The sequence below is a fragment of the Eptesicus fuscus genome, chromosome 22, assembly GCF_027574615.1.
Source record: "Eptesicus fuscus isolate TK198812 chromosome 22, DD_ASM_mEF_20220401, whole genome shotgun sequence".
In the NCBI taxonomy this organism is placed as follows: domain Eukaryota; kingdom Metazoa; phylum Chordata; class Mammalia; order Chiroptera; family Vespertilionidae; genus Eptesicus; species Eptesicus fuscus.
In genome coordinates this window covers 9,274,255-9,289,646 of record NC_072494.1, presented here as the reverse complement: position 1 = coordinate 9,289,646, position 15,392 = coordinate 9,274,255, and the positions used below count along the sequence as shown (strand labels likewise).

Here is a 15,392-nt window from a genome sequence, read left to right as displayed (position 1 = left end):
TCCCCTCCGCAACGCACCTCCGAAGGCAGGTTGCCAAGCCTCTGGGGGCCATCGGCCCTCCTACTTGGGCCAGTTGCTTAGCTCTGTCCAGCAGTTTCATCCCCTATTCAGATGAGGCCAAAATCTATGCAAAGCTCATTCGCCTGGTGCCGGCAATGTCTCCTCTTATTGCCGTGTGTGAGGTACCCCTGGTCCAGGAAGGGACAAAAGAGTTGGGCAGCCTGTTAGTAGCTGGACAAAAGGCACTGGTGGGTCCCCCCACTCTTAGTGTTTTATCCTCCATTCTGGGGGGAGCAGGACAATCACGGAGCATTCACACATTCAGCCTACCTTCACCACCAATCGATCATTCAGCTCACTTAGCGGAGCCCCGTGAGAATTGTCATCATTTCAAAGGTTGTTATTAAAAATAATAAGATGAAAATCCTGCCGGGCTCACTTCAGCTAAGGAGAGAATGTCCTTTTATAAACTGTGCGTTGTGCATTAAATCACTAGAATAGAAAACACACCGGTTTCTTTCTTTCTTTCTCTTTTTTAGCTATTGATGATTTTTTTTAAAAGGAAGACTTTTTTTAATTTAAAAAGATTATAGGGGCACATTATTGTAAATCAAATAAATATTTTTAAAAAAAACAACACCTTTTCCTCTGAAACGCAAATGAGAGCATTTGCAAATCTTTATGAAACTATCTGTCCAAGACGTAAATCCCCGCCGTGAGTGCACGCCACCAGGCCCACTGCTATGCGCTGACGGTGGACTGAGACGTAGCATCAGCCTGTGAGAGCTTTGCCAAGGCCGCTCAGCAGAGCCGGCAGCTTTGGGCAGGCAGACCTCGCTGGATCACGCTTCGATTTAGCGCGCTTCACAGATATTTCGTTTTCATCAGCATCGAGGCAAGACCCTCCACCAGCAAAATATTACCACTCGCTGAATGAAGGCTCCGATGATGGTTAGCCTTTTATAGCAATGAAGTCGTTTTTAAGGAAGGTGTTATACAAGGTATTTTTAGACACAATGCTATTGCACACTTCGTGGACTGTGGCATAGTGTAAACATAATTTTTATATGCACTGGGAAACCCAAAAAATTTGTGTTATTTGCTGGACCAGAATATTCGCTTGATGGTGGTTGTCTGAGACTAAACCCACCACGTCTCCAAAGTGTGACTATGTTTGCTTAAACTCAAAGGTCACAGTTGGAAGCTACCTTAAACGTTACCACTCAGAGGGAGAAGCGAAGGAGCACTGAAGGGAGGAGACCCGGCCACACTCAGATTCTTAGAAGCGGAGCTAGCTGCGGGTGCGAGGTCACCTGTCACAACAAAGATGAACAGGATGTTCTGCCTCCCGGGAGTTTGCCTTCTAGAAGGAATGATAAGAACACAACTGTGATAAGAGCCTGGAGAAAATGGTTTTAGAAATGGAGAAGGGAGGGAGTTTGTCTCTTTGGAAACAGGAAGAGCACCCCAGTAGAGGTGGCATCTTCGTTGGGTGTTAAAAGACAACAGGAAGGAGTCCAGCCAGCCGAGACGGGAGCAGAAAAGACACAGAGAGGGGCAGCGGGGAGTATGCCTGGGACAGAAGAGGCTGAACAAGGCCAGTGGCGGGGAAGCACAGAGCAGACGCTCCGGGAGGAGTTCTGTTTACCCGGGATGCCAAATGTGTGAGGCAGTGAAGGCAGGCAGGGCCTGACGTGCGGCTGAGCAGTCCCACTGGCTCATGAGACAACTGACTCACCGCTGGGTGCTCTGAGCGGGCTGTGATCGGAGCAGCACTTTAAGAGGGTGAATGGGGCGGCCAGGGATAGCAGGCACTGGGAGAAGGGAGAGGAGGGTCCAGGTCTAGAGGGGAGATATTACAGTTTCAAGAGATGCTACTGAACCAGAACCTAAAGGGCTGGAGGGAGGGCACGAGGAAAGAGTAGAGTCCAGTAGTGAGCCCAGGTCTGGGGCTGGAGAGGGAAGGAACGGTGGCCCAGGCACGGAGAGAGCGACATGCGGAGAAACACGCAGAGAAGGATGGGGAGAGGTGTCAGGAGACAGTAGCTGTGGAACGGCTGCGTAATCAGCAAAGGGCCCCCACTGGGCTGCTGTCGTTGAGAAAAGAGGAGGAGGTGATGGTCCCACAAGGGACTGTTTCAGATGCCTCGCTTTAAGGTGTCAGTCTCCAGGCATGGACCACACAGCAATTTCAGGTGACTCCTTAGAAGAGGGTGAGAGCACCAACGGGGAGACTGGAGTGAGATGGGAACCCTTGGAAATGGGAAACAGGGAGCAATATGGCCCTCATTCCCATCAAAACCCTACAGTTGAGTGCTTTCTTTCATTTCCTTATCCAAGTTCTAATTTGGATAGAGAGGGATGAATATGTTTCAGTTCTTCTCCCTCCATCTACCTAATGAGATACGAGTACTAAGAAGCAGAGAAGAATGAAGCATGAAAAGGGGCAAAAGTAAAACTTCGCTGCCACCTGAGTGATGAGCTCTCTAACAGCCGCTGGCCACTGGCCACTGAACCAGGCGTGGTCAGAAGCCCAGACGTGCCCCAACCCCCTGCACGGCCGGCTGGAGAACTGGAGCAAACACAAGTGTTTTCAAAGTGACCAAAGGGAAAAGAATGTGACGGTCTTGTTCTTGGTATCTGATCAAAGAGCTGTCTATTTCCAGCTGCAGGAAAGCACGGTACCGAGCGGAATGCATCGCTTACAGCATTAGGAATGCTGGGTTTGGCCACATGCACAAAATCCCAACATGCACCGTGGTGCACCGAAGGCAGATGGGGAGCTGCCCTGGCCATCTCCGTTCACTCTTCCGTCCCTTCTCCTGATAGTTGCTGAGGACCTACTACCTGCCAGGCAGTGCCCATGGCCCCAGAATATTTAAATGCAAATGGCACAGCTTCTAACGTGCCCTTGGGGAGACAGGCGTGTAAACGGTTATCTGCAGCACTAGGAGGGTGGTAGGGTTATGCACAGGCAGGCGACAAGGGAGGCGCACACCCCGCGATGGAGTGACTAGCTGCCGTGACACAGCTGTGGCACAGCCAGTAGGGGGACAGGCTCAAAAAGAAGCCTGATGGCGGGAAAACAAGGTGCCATGACAAGATGTAGATGGAGTGAGCTCGGGAGTGAAGAAGCAGCTATGTCATTCAGAAAGATGAAGTCTTTGACCACAGGATATGACAGGGACTCAGCGTTAACTCGGATTTTATGAGCGCCCAATTAATCCTGTCAACAACCCTGTGAAATGGTGTTTATTGCCCACTTGTATCAATAAGGAAACTAAGGCTCAGAAAGATTAGTGACTTCCTTTCACTAACACGTAGCCAAACTCAAATCCAAACAAGGATTCTAACCCCAGGTCCAATGCAGAGTTCTTTCCACTACATTGATTTAAGTAGGAGAGTACACATGAACACATACACACACACACACACACACACACACACACACACACACACACACACACCTCAAGTTGATAATGGAAAGAGATCACTTTTGATTGGGGTGACCTGAGAATGTCTCAAGACGAAGGTGGTATCTGTGCCAGGCTGGACAAGCAGGCAGGGAGCAGAAGGACCCATGGGCATGGGGAGGAGAGATGGGGGGAGGCATAGACTTAGAAATTTGAACACCCTCTACAGGGGATGCTCTTACCCTACTAAGAAGACCTGGGGAAGCTTCACAGGAGCTGACAATTGATGTGAATCTGCGCGTGTGAACAGAGGCTCACCAGCTCAAGAAGAGAGCTAGTGCCACAGCTAACTGACCCGGGCATGGGGGCGGGCTGGTTACTGTTGGGCAACCATATGCAGCTCGGAGCCCAACTGGCTCATGCTCAGGGCTTGCACTGCCTCTTGGGGAGCACTAGATTATGCCACTTGATCTATTCTCATTAAGAACAAATAATAGAAAGCAAGGACATGTGGAAGAATGAAAGAGAAAGTGAGGGAGGAAGGAAAGCATGGAAGGGTGGACTCACTCAGTCAAGGACGAGGTTTGGATTCTATTTCTGTTCCAGTGTGTGTTAGTGACTTTCAGCCTCTTGGTTGATTTTCTGTGGATCACTTTCCTCGTATATGGGAGAAAGAGGATAAGTCCTAACCTAACTCACAGACTAATGAGAAATTAGAAGTGAACATATTTGAAAAGTTTCACAACACACAGAAAGGAAATGTTATCAGTATCACGTCATAGGCGAGGGCTGACCAGACGGGCCGGCTGACTGAGATGGTCTCAGAGCCACACAGCTTTTGGCAAACACGATGCTTCATGGATTCATAGTAAGTGTTCAGAGTCACAGGATCTCAGAGCTGATACAGCGCGGTGGCTCTGAGGAGGGTGTGTGTTCTTGCTAAGGCTTCCGGACATGTCCCAGGCAGCCCTGCCCACTGCCGTCCCGGGGAGCCAAGCTGTTGGGCAGGACTCACTGTTGGGCAGGGGAGAGGAGGCCAACTCACCCGCTGCCTCCCGGTGCACACGCGTGCGCACACGCGCCCGCTCACGGCTGCCTCCAGCTGGCAGGCAGAGAGCTCCAGGGATTCTGTGAGTGATGCTTCCACGTTCACACCAGGCCACAGGGCAGAATTTCAGGGCCTCTGCCCCTTCCTGGAAAAGCCCACCCCCGAGAGGATGACCTCATATCCGGGTGTGTGAGCCAGGCCTATTTATGCCTGTGGTCCCAGTGTCATTGCTGCTGGCACTCCCTTTCACTCTCGAAAGTGTCCCGGCTGAAGGTCATCTCCAGGGTCCCCTTGCCCAGGGCCTCCCGGGTGAAGCCTCCTTGTGATCCTCTGGGGAGGCCGATTCTGCGCGACCCAGACGCTGCCTTTGTGCAACCGAGTCCGCCGTGGATGACCCTCGTTTCTGCCTCGTTTCAGGTGCATAGCGTGATGTCCATGTTGTTCTACACTCTGATCACAGCTCTTCTGATCGGCATCCAGGCAGAACCACAGGCAGAGAGCGATGTCCCAGCAGGGCACCCCGTCCCCCAAGCCCACTGGACGAACCTGCAGCATTCCCTCGACACAGCCCTCCGCAGAGCCCGCAGCGCCCCGGCCCGGGCGATAGCCGCCAGGGTGTCAGGGCAGACCTGCAACATCACTGTGGACCCCAAGCTTTTCAAGAAGCGGCGGCTGCGTTCACCCCGCGTGCTGTTCAGCACGCAGCCCCCGCCCGTCGCCACGGACACCCAGCAGCTGGACTTGGAGGCTGGCGGTGCCACCTCCTTCAACAGGACTCACAGGAGCAAGCGCTCCGCGTCCCACCCCATCTTCCACCGGGGGGAGTTCTCGGTGTGCGACAGCATCAGCGTGTGGGTGGGGGACAAGACCACGGCCACGGACATCAAGGGCAAGGAGGTGATGGTGTTGGGAGAGGTGAACATCAACAACAGTGTGTTCAAACAGTACTTTTTCGAGACCAAGTGCCGGGACCCCAACCCCGTGGACAGCGGGTGCCGGGGCATTGACGCCAAGCACTGGAACTCGTATTGCACCACGACGCACACCTTCGTCAAGGCTCTGACCATGGACGACAAGCAGGCGGCCTGGCGGTTCATCCGGATAGACACGGCCTGCGTGTGTGTGCTCAGCAGGAAGGCCGGGAGGAGGGCCTGACCGCACACCAGCCCCGCCCCAGCTCCCTCCACTCTCTCCTGGGCCCCTCCCTACCTCAACCTGTAAATTATTTTAAATTATAAGGACTGCATGGTAATTTATAGTTTATACAGTTTTAAAGAAATATCATTATTTATTAAATTTTTGGAAGCATCCTGTGTGCTGCCACTCCGGTCATTTCCCCCAGGGTGACCATCTGCAAGTCTGGGGCCGGCCGGGGGGTGTGGGGGGAAGGGAGGGTTGCCCGCAGCAGCCCCTGGATCCCCTGAAAGGCCTGCCTGGAGCCCTCAGCCCAACCCAGCCGGCACTACCGCATCAGGGCAGGCTAACTGGTTTCAGATATTAGCCCACACTGGGAGCGATTAGGGAGGGAAGCCTGCTGGATTGCAACTTTGTTCTGCATTCCAGAGCCAAAGCTACCTAATCCTTGGATTACCTGCCCCCCGGCCTGGATGCATGTGCCTTGATTGCTCCACTCGGGGCGTCTGTGGGGCCTCATCAGAAGGCTCCATCCTGGGGGGACCCACTAGCTTTGTAGGCAGGAGGAGACTTGCACCAAGGACCCCAGAGGCTGGCTGGCTGCTAGGGGAAGATCTGCAAAAGCTGGGGCGCTCTCCAGCAGAGTTGCAACGAAATAACCACATGAGGCCTGTCGCAGTGGATCTGATTTCATGTCCAGATTGCCTTCGTACTAACGGCTGGTCCTCAGCTTCTCCAGCCGCTTCCCACAGAAAGACTTGGTTACCCGAGGAAGTAATAGGGTCTCTGACACTCTTGCTACCCACCAAGGGCCTCACAGCCCCTTCCGATGTCAGCCTCTACTCAGGGGAGTCATAGACCTGCCCTGAAAAAAACTTGAAAATGTTTTCGTCCTCATTGGGTGATTTTCACAAGTGTCCGGAGGTGGGCAGGGTCATGGGATCTCCGAGAGAGGGTGGGGGTAGAAAAGACACAAGTAAATGGAGCGAAAACCGACACAAATGCACCAGGTAAGGGGGGCGACGCCAGCAGAACAGTGCCTTCCCGCTGCTCCCCAACTGGGGAGCTGACAGGGGAGAGGAGAGCAGGAGGGTGTGAGAAGGGGGACACGGAGCAGGAGGAGGGGGAAGGTGGCATCTCACCTTTACCAGCCTCCCCTGCCTCTAAGAAACCCAGCGCCCGGGGGGGGTGTCTTCTTTTTTGGGGGGACAGGTGCTAATCAATGCTGACAACATCAAGAGCATCTTGCCTTAGAGAGAGATAGAGGTGACAGAGATGGAGGTGACAGAGACATGGAGGTGACAGAGACATGGAGGTGACAGAGAGACTCCAGGTTACAGCCCAGAACAGGACTCCAACCAGCCTCAAGCTGCCACTTTGCCCTGTGACTTCTTTGTTTGTTTGTTTTGTATTTTCTCTGAAAGTACAACTGCCCCCTCTCAAGAGAGAGCACTTACCCTGAAATGGAAATTTTGTTTCCCACCCCTTCCCTGACCCTAGTTTTTATGAGAGCTGGCCCAAATTGTCCCTCTGATATAAAAAGCAAATAATCATGCTTGTTCCTCTGTAACTCTTGGTGGCCCATCCCACCCTCACCCCAACCCAAATAGGGCGCATTAGAAACGTTGAGAGCTTTGGCACGAGAGGAATTTGATTAGGGCGAAAGCATGATGAAATGTAGCCTACTTTTCCTATCAACGCTACTGCAACTGGGATAAAGATTGATGTTAAAGAAACACCGACCAGAACATTCTGGTCAGATAAAGCCTGCAGGGGGAGAGGCCTTGCACTGACCTGTGTCTGTGGCTTTTCACTGGGCACCAGTGCCAGGGCCTCAGCCATACTCTTAACAAAGAGTTCCGGGGCCCTTTCTCCTAGGGCTGGGCAGGCCTCCTGGGCCCTGGAGGTGGTGAGAGAGGAGGGGGGCGGGGCATTGGGAAGCTGGCTTTGTCTCTACCAGCGTGGAGTCTGGAGAGCCACTCCACACTACAGGACATGGGTCCCCAGGACCTGGAGGGAAGACAGCCTCCAAGGAAGGATGGAACCCGAGGGCTGGGTAACGGAGGGCCCCGGACCCCACTAACCACGGCCCTCCCCAAAGGCAGCATTTGCTGTAGGCCGAGGCTGGAGCCAATGTGTTTACACACCGCATGGGATTATCAGTTTGCCTGAACCGACTGGTCCAAAAACAACCCTGAGCCTGGTGGTTTCTGCAACTTGGATTCTGCCCCCCCACACAGCGGGGAGCTCTGGCTTCCAGACCCACCCAGACTGCCCCCAAGAGGCCGTCCTGGGTTGCCAGGCCCCAGACACTTGAACACATTGAAAAGCAGCTCAAAACCACCCACTATGTTCTGCGCAAGAGCAGCAGTGGCAGGCGGGTCTTATAAACGTTTCCTTCACTCGCCTCACTGAGGTTTTCGTGCCCAAATCACGGAAAGCCCCGAGGTCAGAGCAGATGCCTTCCCCTCAGCAGCTCCCTCTCCAGAAGCATCCCTCCAGCAACCAAAGTCCCTGCCGCCTCGGCCTGACACAGCCCAGCTCTCCTAGCGACTCTGGGAGACAAAGCCTGACCCTAGTTCATGTTCCAAGTCAGTCCTCTGACCCCCTCCCACCTCAGGCCCAGCCTCCCCGAGACCTGCTTCCCCCTCACAGACATCCTGCAGCGGGAGACAGGTCTTCAACACAACCAAACCAAGGACTACTTTCACCCCCATGAAACCAAGGACTGCCCGTCTATCTCACCACCGTCTCAGCATCATCTGCCTCATGGGAGCAGGGGCTGCCCCCCACCTGGAGTGCAGAGGACAGAGGGGCTGCCCCTCCTGGGCCACATGGTCCCTGCTCCTTGGAGAAAAGGGACCGACCATTGGGCAGGGGCCCCAGAACTATGGGAGTGTGGGCTCTCGGGAACACGGGGCCCCAACTCAGCAGTGAGCTCAGAGTCTTTGCTCCACGGCCTGAATGGGACAGTGCGGAGCTGGGGCCCTGGTGCTGAGGAAGCCGTCGGTGTGCAGGAACAAACGTGGGCTTGGTGTCAGCAGAGCCAGGATCCAGGCCCAGCTCCCCATGCCCGCCTGCGAACGCTCAGCAAGACTCTGCTCCTCTCTGACCTCAGATCCTGCACTTGTGGAATGAAAATAAGCGTTTCTATAGCTCAGAGTTAAAGCAAAGCCATGCATTTGAAAGCAAACAGTCAGGTCCCATGCAAGTGGCGGGGCAAAGTGATTTGTTCTAAACTTACAATCCCTGCAGTGATTGTAGGAGAGTAACAACTATGAGGTGTCACTAGGCATTTGTTTGCTGGCAGATGTAGAGACTGGGTACGGGAAACCCTCTGGTCATGGGCATTAAAAAATATGGACCTGGCATAGCCAGGCTCACAAGGGCAAGAGGAAGACCAGCAACTATTCTGCTTCAGATTCTGCTTGAATCTGGGCTCAGGAAGACCACCTAGATTCTAGAGAACTGACTACGAGCATGGGCTCTGGAGCCAGACAAGCAAGATCCTTCCACTGAGGCTGTGTGACCTCAGGCAAGTTGCTTCACTTCTCGGAGCTCCAATTTCTTCATCTGTGTAATGAGGACAGAGGGCTGGGAGACAATGAAATGATATAAATTATAGAATATAAACATACACAAGTGCCTGGCATTTAAGAAGATGTAATACATTTTCGTTTTGAGAACTAAGTAGAGTTGGCTGAGAAACCCTGAGAGGATGTTGGAACAGGGTGGAACACCTTTCAACAAGGCAAGAGGGTTCGTGAGCAGAGAGTCCTGCAAATGCATCACGGGTTCACTCAGTGACGAGCAAGCTAATAGGACTGTTAGCATTTACTGAGCGTGTGCTGTGTGCCGGCCCCGCAGGAAGCAGTTAACGTGGATGAGCCGGAGCAAGCCTCCGCGTTCTAATACTAGGAGCACCTCACGGAGATGCCAGCGGCTGCCTTTCTGTGTTCACGCATCACTGCCAGCGAGCCTCTCCACGGTTCTCTGGGATGTGTTTCCTCTCTCGGCCCTTGGCAAGTTTATAAACCATTGGCGCTGAGAGTTTCCATGTGTCCAGCACGTGGGCTCTGTTTTGCTCCAATTACTCTGGGTCGGCAAAGGAAGAGCTCTGACCTTCTCAAAGTTCACCTGGGTGTGTGGAGATGGCTCGGGGGCCCAGGGCCAACATTAGGTGGGGCGGGCCCTCCCACAGCAGCAGCCTGAGGAGAATCCCTTAAACCCAGGCCTGCAGCCCCTGGACCCAATCTTGCAGGTCACGGGCACTCAACCAGTCTCTTGGGGCGGGTAAGACAGAATTAGTTCCCATCTTTTTCCCCCCAACCACCATCCCAGCCTGTCTGTGCCTACCCTGTGTCAGCAATAAGTGGGTGAGTGGTCTGAGTTGAAGGTAAGGTCCTTCCTGAGGCCGCTGCGTGGGACCCATCCCAGCACTTTTCAGAGGCTGGTGTCATGGTGAAGAACACGATCAGACGGCCACAGGCAGACCCTAGCCTTACCACTACCTTGTCTGAGTGACAGTGGACAAATGACCGATCTCTCTGTACTCCAGTTTTCTTACATGGAAAACGTGGGTGATAATAATAGGCCCTACTCTGTCAACTTGTAATGCACTTAGTCCAGTGCTTGGCATATAGTAAATTATTGTATATAAAACATGCAAATATACACAGTCATATGCACATACATCTATGCCCACATACACACACAATATACATATACACTCACAGAGCCGCTGAGCATTGAGAAGCAGCCTGAAAGTGTACATTCCACACTCACATGCACCCACACACCGACCTCAAAACACAGAGCAATGCACAAATTATGCAGATGAATATTCTGAGCGATGGCTACAGCAATGAGAGGCAATCAGATGGGAAGAGAAAAACCAGGAAGACTGCTCAAAGGAAACAACTTCTGATCCGTGTTTGGGGGGAAAGGTTGAGTGAAATTATTGTTTGTGCTGGGACTTCTTCCAGATTTACAAACAAGGTAAAACCCAAACCAGAGGTTTCCCCGGTCTGGCTGGGAGAGAGAGAGCAGCCTCTATCCTCTCACCTCATTGTGAACCACAAACTGGCAAAGGGACTACCTTCTCCTGCACATACAGACCTCGGGGAAACTCAGAATAACCATGTGAAATCCTGCAGGTGGACACAGGGTATCTTTGTATTCAGACCAAATGCCGAAGAGCCTGTCAAATAGCTTCCTGAAGATGGGGCTTCCTCCATCTGTCCTGATCAGCTGGGACGGATCTCCTTGATCCCCCAAAAAATAAGTAGGAAAAGGGAAGGCCCTCATGTGCCCCGGATCTGGGGATGGACTTGAGTGTGAGGCCAGCTAGACACCTCGGCTAACATTTGGTGCCACGGCTAAGTGCAGTCTCCAGCTCAGCGGGCCTCTCCCCCTTTATCTCGCCCTCACCATTCCTTTCACTTTGACATAATGAAAGTACAACTTGCACACTGTCTCGAGATTGCATATGATAATTGGAAACATGTGTCCGAGCTGGCACCCCTTCAAAGGACTCTGGAACTCCGACTTGGGCCGTCTTCTGATTGCAAAAGCAATCCCTCGAGCTGGCTCTCCTGCCTTCACATTTTTTCAGCTGTACCTTAGCGTTAACTCTTGCCAGGAGGAGGCTGATGCAAGCCGAGCTCACTCCCGACCTTCTGCAGAGGCTGGCAATAACAATTCCCCACAGCAAGGCTCTGAACTTGGCATCTAGGCACCGACTTTTCAGCAATAATAGCAAGCATCAGCAAGTCCATTTTTCTTTTATGCAGAAATGGCATGTTGATAGCTCAACACCCAGGTGGGGGCCTGGTCTTCCGGGGCACTGCCTGGACTTTCATTGAATAGAGGGCTGGATCTTCTCTGATCCAGCAAGGTGGCTTCTGGGAAAGAAAATAGCAAAATGTCTTTATCTTACCAGGAGACTCCTGGGGGAAGCCAGAATCAGTGGTGACTCTCCACTACAATCACCCCAAGCGGTGTGACACACAGGAGGGGCTGAGGGGACCTATTCAGTTTATCAGACACCAGATACATATCTATGATGTGCAAACGCCACCCAAGGTCCTGAGTGGATAGGGGACAAGATGGGCCTCCTGTCCTCCAACATCCGAATTGGAGGCTGAATAGAGGATTTCAGTCTTTCAGCTTCCAGGCTGGATGTATCTACATACCACACACCCACGGCACAGGGAGGCAGGCTCTCACACACCCTGGTGTTGGCAGCAACCATGCTGTCCCCTCACCTTGGTCTCTACCTGCTTGTTCCTGACCTGCTTTCACTTCCATTTCGTCCCTTACTCAGTTTCAAACTCTTGGCCCCATGCCCCTGACCCTGATCCTGCCCTAGGTTTTCCAGAGAAGAGCTTCTCCATCTTTAATGTTCACCTGAATCATTTGGGGCCCTGATTCAGTAGAGGGCAAGTGGGAAACTGAGATCCTGCACTCCTAACAAGCATCCTGGCGAGGCCCACAATGCTGTGCTGGGGACCACACCCTTGAGAAGCAGGGTCATAGACCACACATGGTCATCCCATGTCTAGACCTCAGTTCTCACCTCCAATTTGGATGTTGGAGGACAGGAGGCCCATCTTGTCCCCTATCCACCAGACTCATCTGTCCTGTTCTCAAAGTCCCAGTTAGCCTTGGGTACAACAGTCCTGGCTCTACGTCCAGCCACTGGGAATTCAACCTCTGCCTCACGCTCACGGGCCAGCGTCCCACATGGTAAGCTTTGTTGTCCTCCCTTGATGGGAAGAAGTCAGGAAGGGGAAGCCCTGATTTACATAAATATGGGAAGAATGTGATGAGGGCTACAACCAAGTCTTGGGGATGTAGAAACTCATCCCAAAGGGAAGCCAGGGGCAGAGCCAAGGTCAGAGTCAGGCCTCCGGCAGCAAAGCAGAACAAGGGAAAGGCATCTGCCACTTGGCACCAGGCTTGGTCCTACTCGTAGAAGGGTCGGTGACAAGCAAAGCACCACGACCGAGGCCTGTGCCATCTTTCGTGTCAAAATATTTCTGAGCAGGCTTTCTATCTTCTCTGACACTCAGTTTGTTCATCTTGATAACAGAGGGATGAAAAGTCATCCTCATCAGCGTCAGACATTCAGGACTGTCCTAAAACTTCTCAGAGGGGCTGTTTTTACTGCACCCAGGACAGTTTACATGACACTTGATATAACTATTGGCAATAGCTGTAAAAATGTCACAGTTAAGTGTGTAAAACAAGTAGTAGCATCGGTCTCAGGGTTTGTCTTCCTTCAGCTTTAAGTAGATGAATTCCAAAGCCAAATCATGTCAGGAGTCATTGAAGCAGTTGAAAACCCCAAACTGTTCCCTTGATGGCCATATGTGGAGTTTCCACCTCTGGCTCTCACCCTTAAAGGGCAATATACAGTTTATTTACAGTTTGTCATATTTGAAGAATGTCATTTAAAAATAACAACCAGTTCTATTCCTTTTCTCTTTAGTTGGCTCCTTTCTGGATCTATAATGGATGCTGATGTAGTTACAATCTCTCTTTTATCCCTTAAGTAAAAATATCACTATTTTAAGTAAAATATGGACATGCCAAAAAAAAAAAGGGGGGGGGAGGAGGCTTTCAAATGCCCCAAAAGAAGCTTTGCTGGAAAAACATAGCAAAGAATTCAAGCCACCTAAAATTTATCAGAACAGATGGCTAGTTTTCTCTGAATTAATAGATGCTAGAAGCAATAAAACAAAAGTAAATGTTATATGTGCATACCAGAAATCATCTATTCAGAATCTATTTGGTTTACATCTAGGTATCCAATGCCACAGACTTGAAGCCTCAGGTGGTAAATATAAACTTATCTCTGAAAAATATTTTGTTTCAGAGACTGTTTGATTTTTTTTTTTTTTACAACATGATCCTACACAGAATGAGAGCCAAAAGACCAAATTGTGGGCAAAATTCCCTCTAAATCAGTCTTGCTGTCTTATGCCAATAGCCTCTGGATTCAGCACAAGCAAGAGTTCTAGCTGAGAAAGCTGTCTGTTTGTTACCGCTGTTGTTTTGGACTTAACTTTCACTTGGTCATTTTCCTGGATTCTCCCTTCATGTTCCAGGAAGCCTCCCTCTGTACCTCCTGTCAAACAAGATTTCATCCTCACTGAGAAAGTACAGTGGCATAAGATTCACGGTGCGGAAAGTGATGATAGGACAGAGGTCTATGAGCAAGAGGGCCCAACATACATCAAAGGGTTTGGATGCCCTGTGGTAAGAGAATGCAAAACTCTACTCAGTGAGGGATTTAGTCTATATAGACTTTAATTATGGCTTTATTGGGTTGTGGTTTGTGCATATTTGGTGAGTCATAGAAGTTCTTAAAAGCAAAAAGCTTTTCAATTTTCTTACTCATTATAAAAAGCTTTGTCCTATGTAAAGCAATAAAGACACAATTAGAATGGGATAACCAGATCCCAGTGAAATAGGGGGAGTGTCAGAAAAGAAAGCAATATTTAAATCAGAATCCTGACTGTGCCACTGAACGGAGAAGGCTTAGCCCGGTGACACGTGCAGACCATCTGGACTATGGGTGGATCTGAGTACTGTTGAACTGTGCACAGTTCAGGTAGCAAGGAGTGACAAGTCCAAAGAACCCATTGAGCCCCACTGTCCCCAACACGCCACACGAGCTACACCTGTATCTGTGCCCTACACGTGTGTCCCCTTATTCACTGGGGTGAGGGAGAAACCTTACTCCATTAATCCACGTGCAGCCAAACTTCAAATCCACCAGGTTTGTTTTGTTTATGAATTTATACGTTAGCAGGTGGCTAAGGGAGTAAGCTATGGAAGTAGAATTTCTGTGTTCAAATTCTGGCTCTCTCATTTACAGCCTGTATCAGTCATTGAATGAGTGGCTTAAACAACATAAATTTATTTTCTCACGGTTTTTAAGGCTGGGAAGTCTTCTGGCCAATTTGGTTTTTGGTGAGGGCTCTCTTCCTGAGGGGAGAAGTAGGGAGGGAGAGCTCTTATAAAGACACTAACCCTATTGGATCAGAGCCCCATCCGTATGATCTTATTTAACTTTAATTGCTTCCTTGGAGACCCCATTTACAAATACAGTCACATTGAGAGTTAGGGCTTCTACACATGAATTTTAGGGACACACCGTTCAATCTATAAAACGAAGGTATGTGACTCTGAGCAAGTTATATAAACTTTGCCTCAGTAAAATGGAATGAGAATTATATCTATCCTATATTTTGCATTCACTATGACCTCTGTAAGTGCTCAGCATAGTGTTAGTTGTCAATATTACCTTTCACTCATATAGAAGTAAATTCTAGGGCTTCAATCCATTAGGGTGACCAAGAAGGATCAGAGACTTGAGATTATGAGGGAAGAAAATGGAACCTGCATACCAGCTCTTTACCCGAATGGGGAGAGGCAGAAAAGAGACAAGAAAGTGGCCCAGCTGGCGTGACTCAGTGGTTGAGCATCGACCTATGAACCAGGATGTCATGGTTCGATTCCCAGTCAGGGCATATGCCAGGGTTGTGGGCTCCATCCCCAGGGTAAGGCATGTAGGAGGAAGCCAATCAATTGATGTTTCTATCTCTCTTTCCCTCTCCTTTCCTCTCTGAAATCAATAAAAATATCTTTAAAAGAGAGAGAGAGAGACAAGAAAGTGAAGTGCTAAGAAAAGAGAACTCCTAGTCCATGTTGGGTGGCCTGGATGCTGGAAAGTTTCTCCTCATGTTGAACTAAAAATCGTTCCCCAACATTTCCACCTACTCACCCAA

The 15,392-nt window shown here is 50.7% G+C and overlaps 1 protein-coding gene across 2 annotated transcripts in view; it reads left to right on the top strand.

Annotated features, from left to right (window-relative positions):
* NGF (nerve growth factor) overlaps positions 1-5,683 on the top strand; it is a 49,292-nt gene extending 43,609 nt beyond the window's left edge. For both annotated transcript variants that reach the window (XM_028154129.2, XM_054711750.1), the window contains one exon: positions 4,879-5,683. In XM_028154129.2, the coding sequence (XP_028009930.1) occupies positions 4,891-5,616 (726 nt within the window). In that variant the 5' untranslated portion in view covers positions 4,879-4,890 and the 3' untranslated portion in view covers positions 5,617-5,683. The remainder of the gene's footprint in view (positions 1-4,878) is intronic.
* The last annotated feature ends 9,709 nt before the right edge of the window (positions 5,684-15,392 follow it).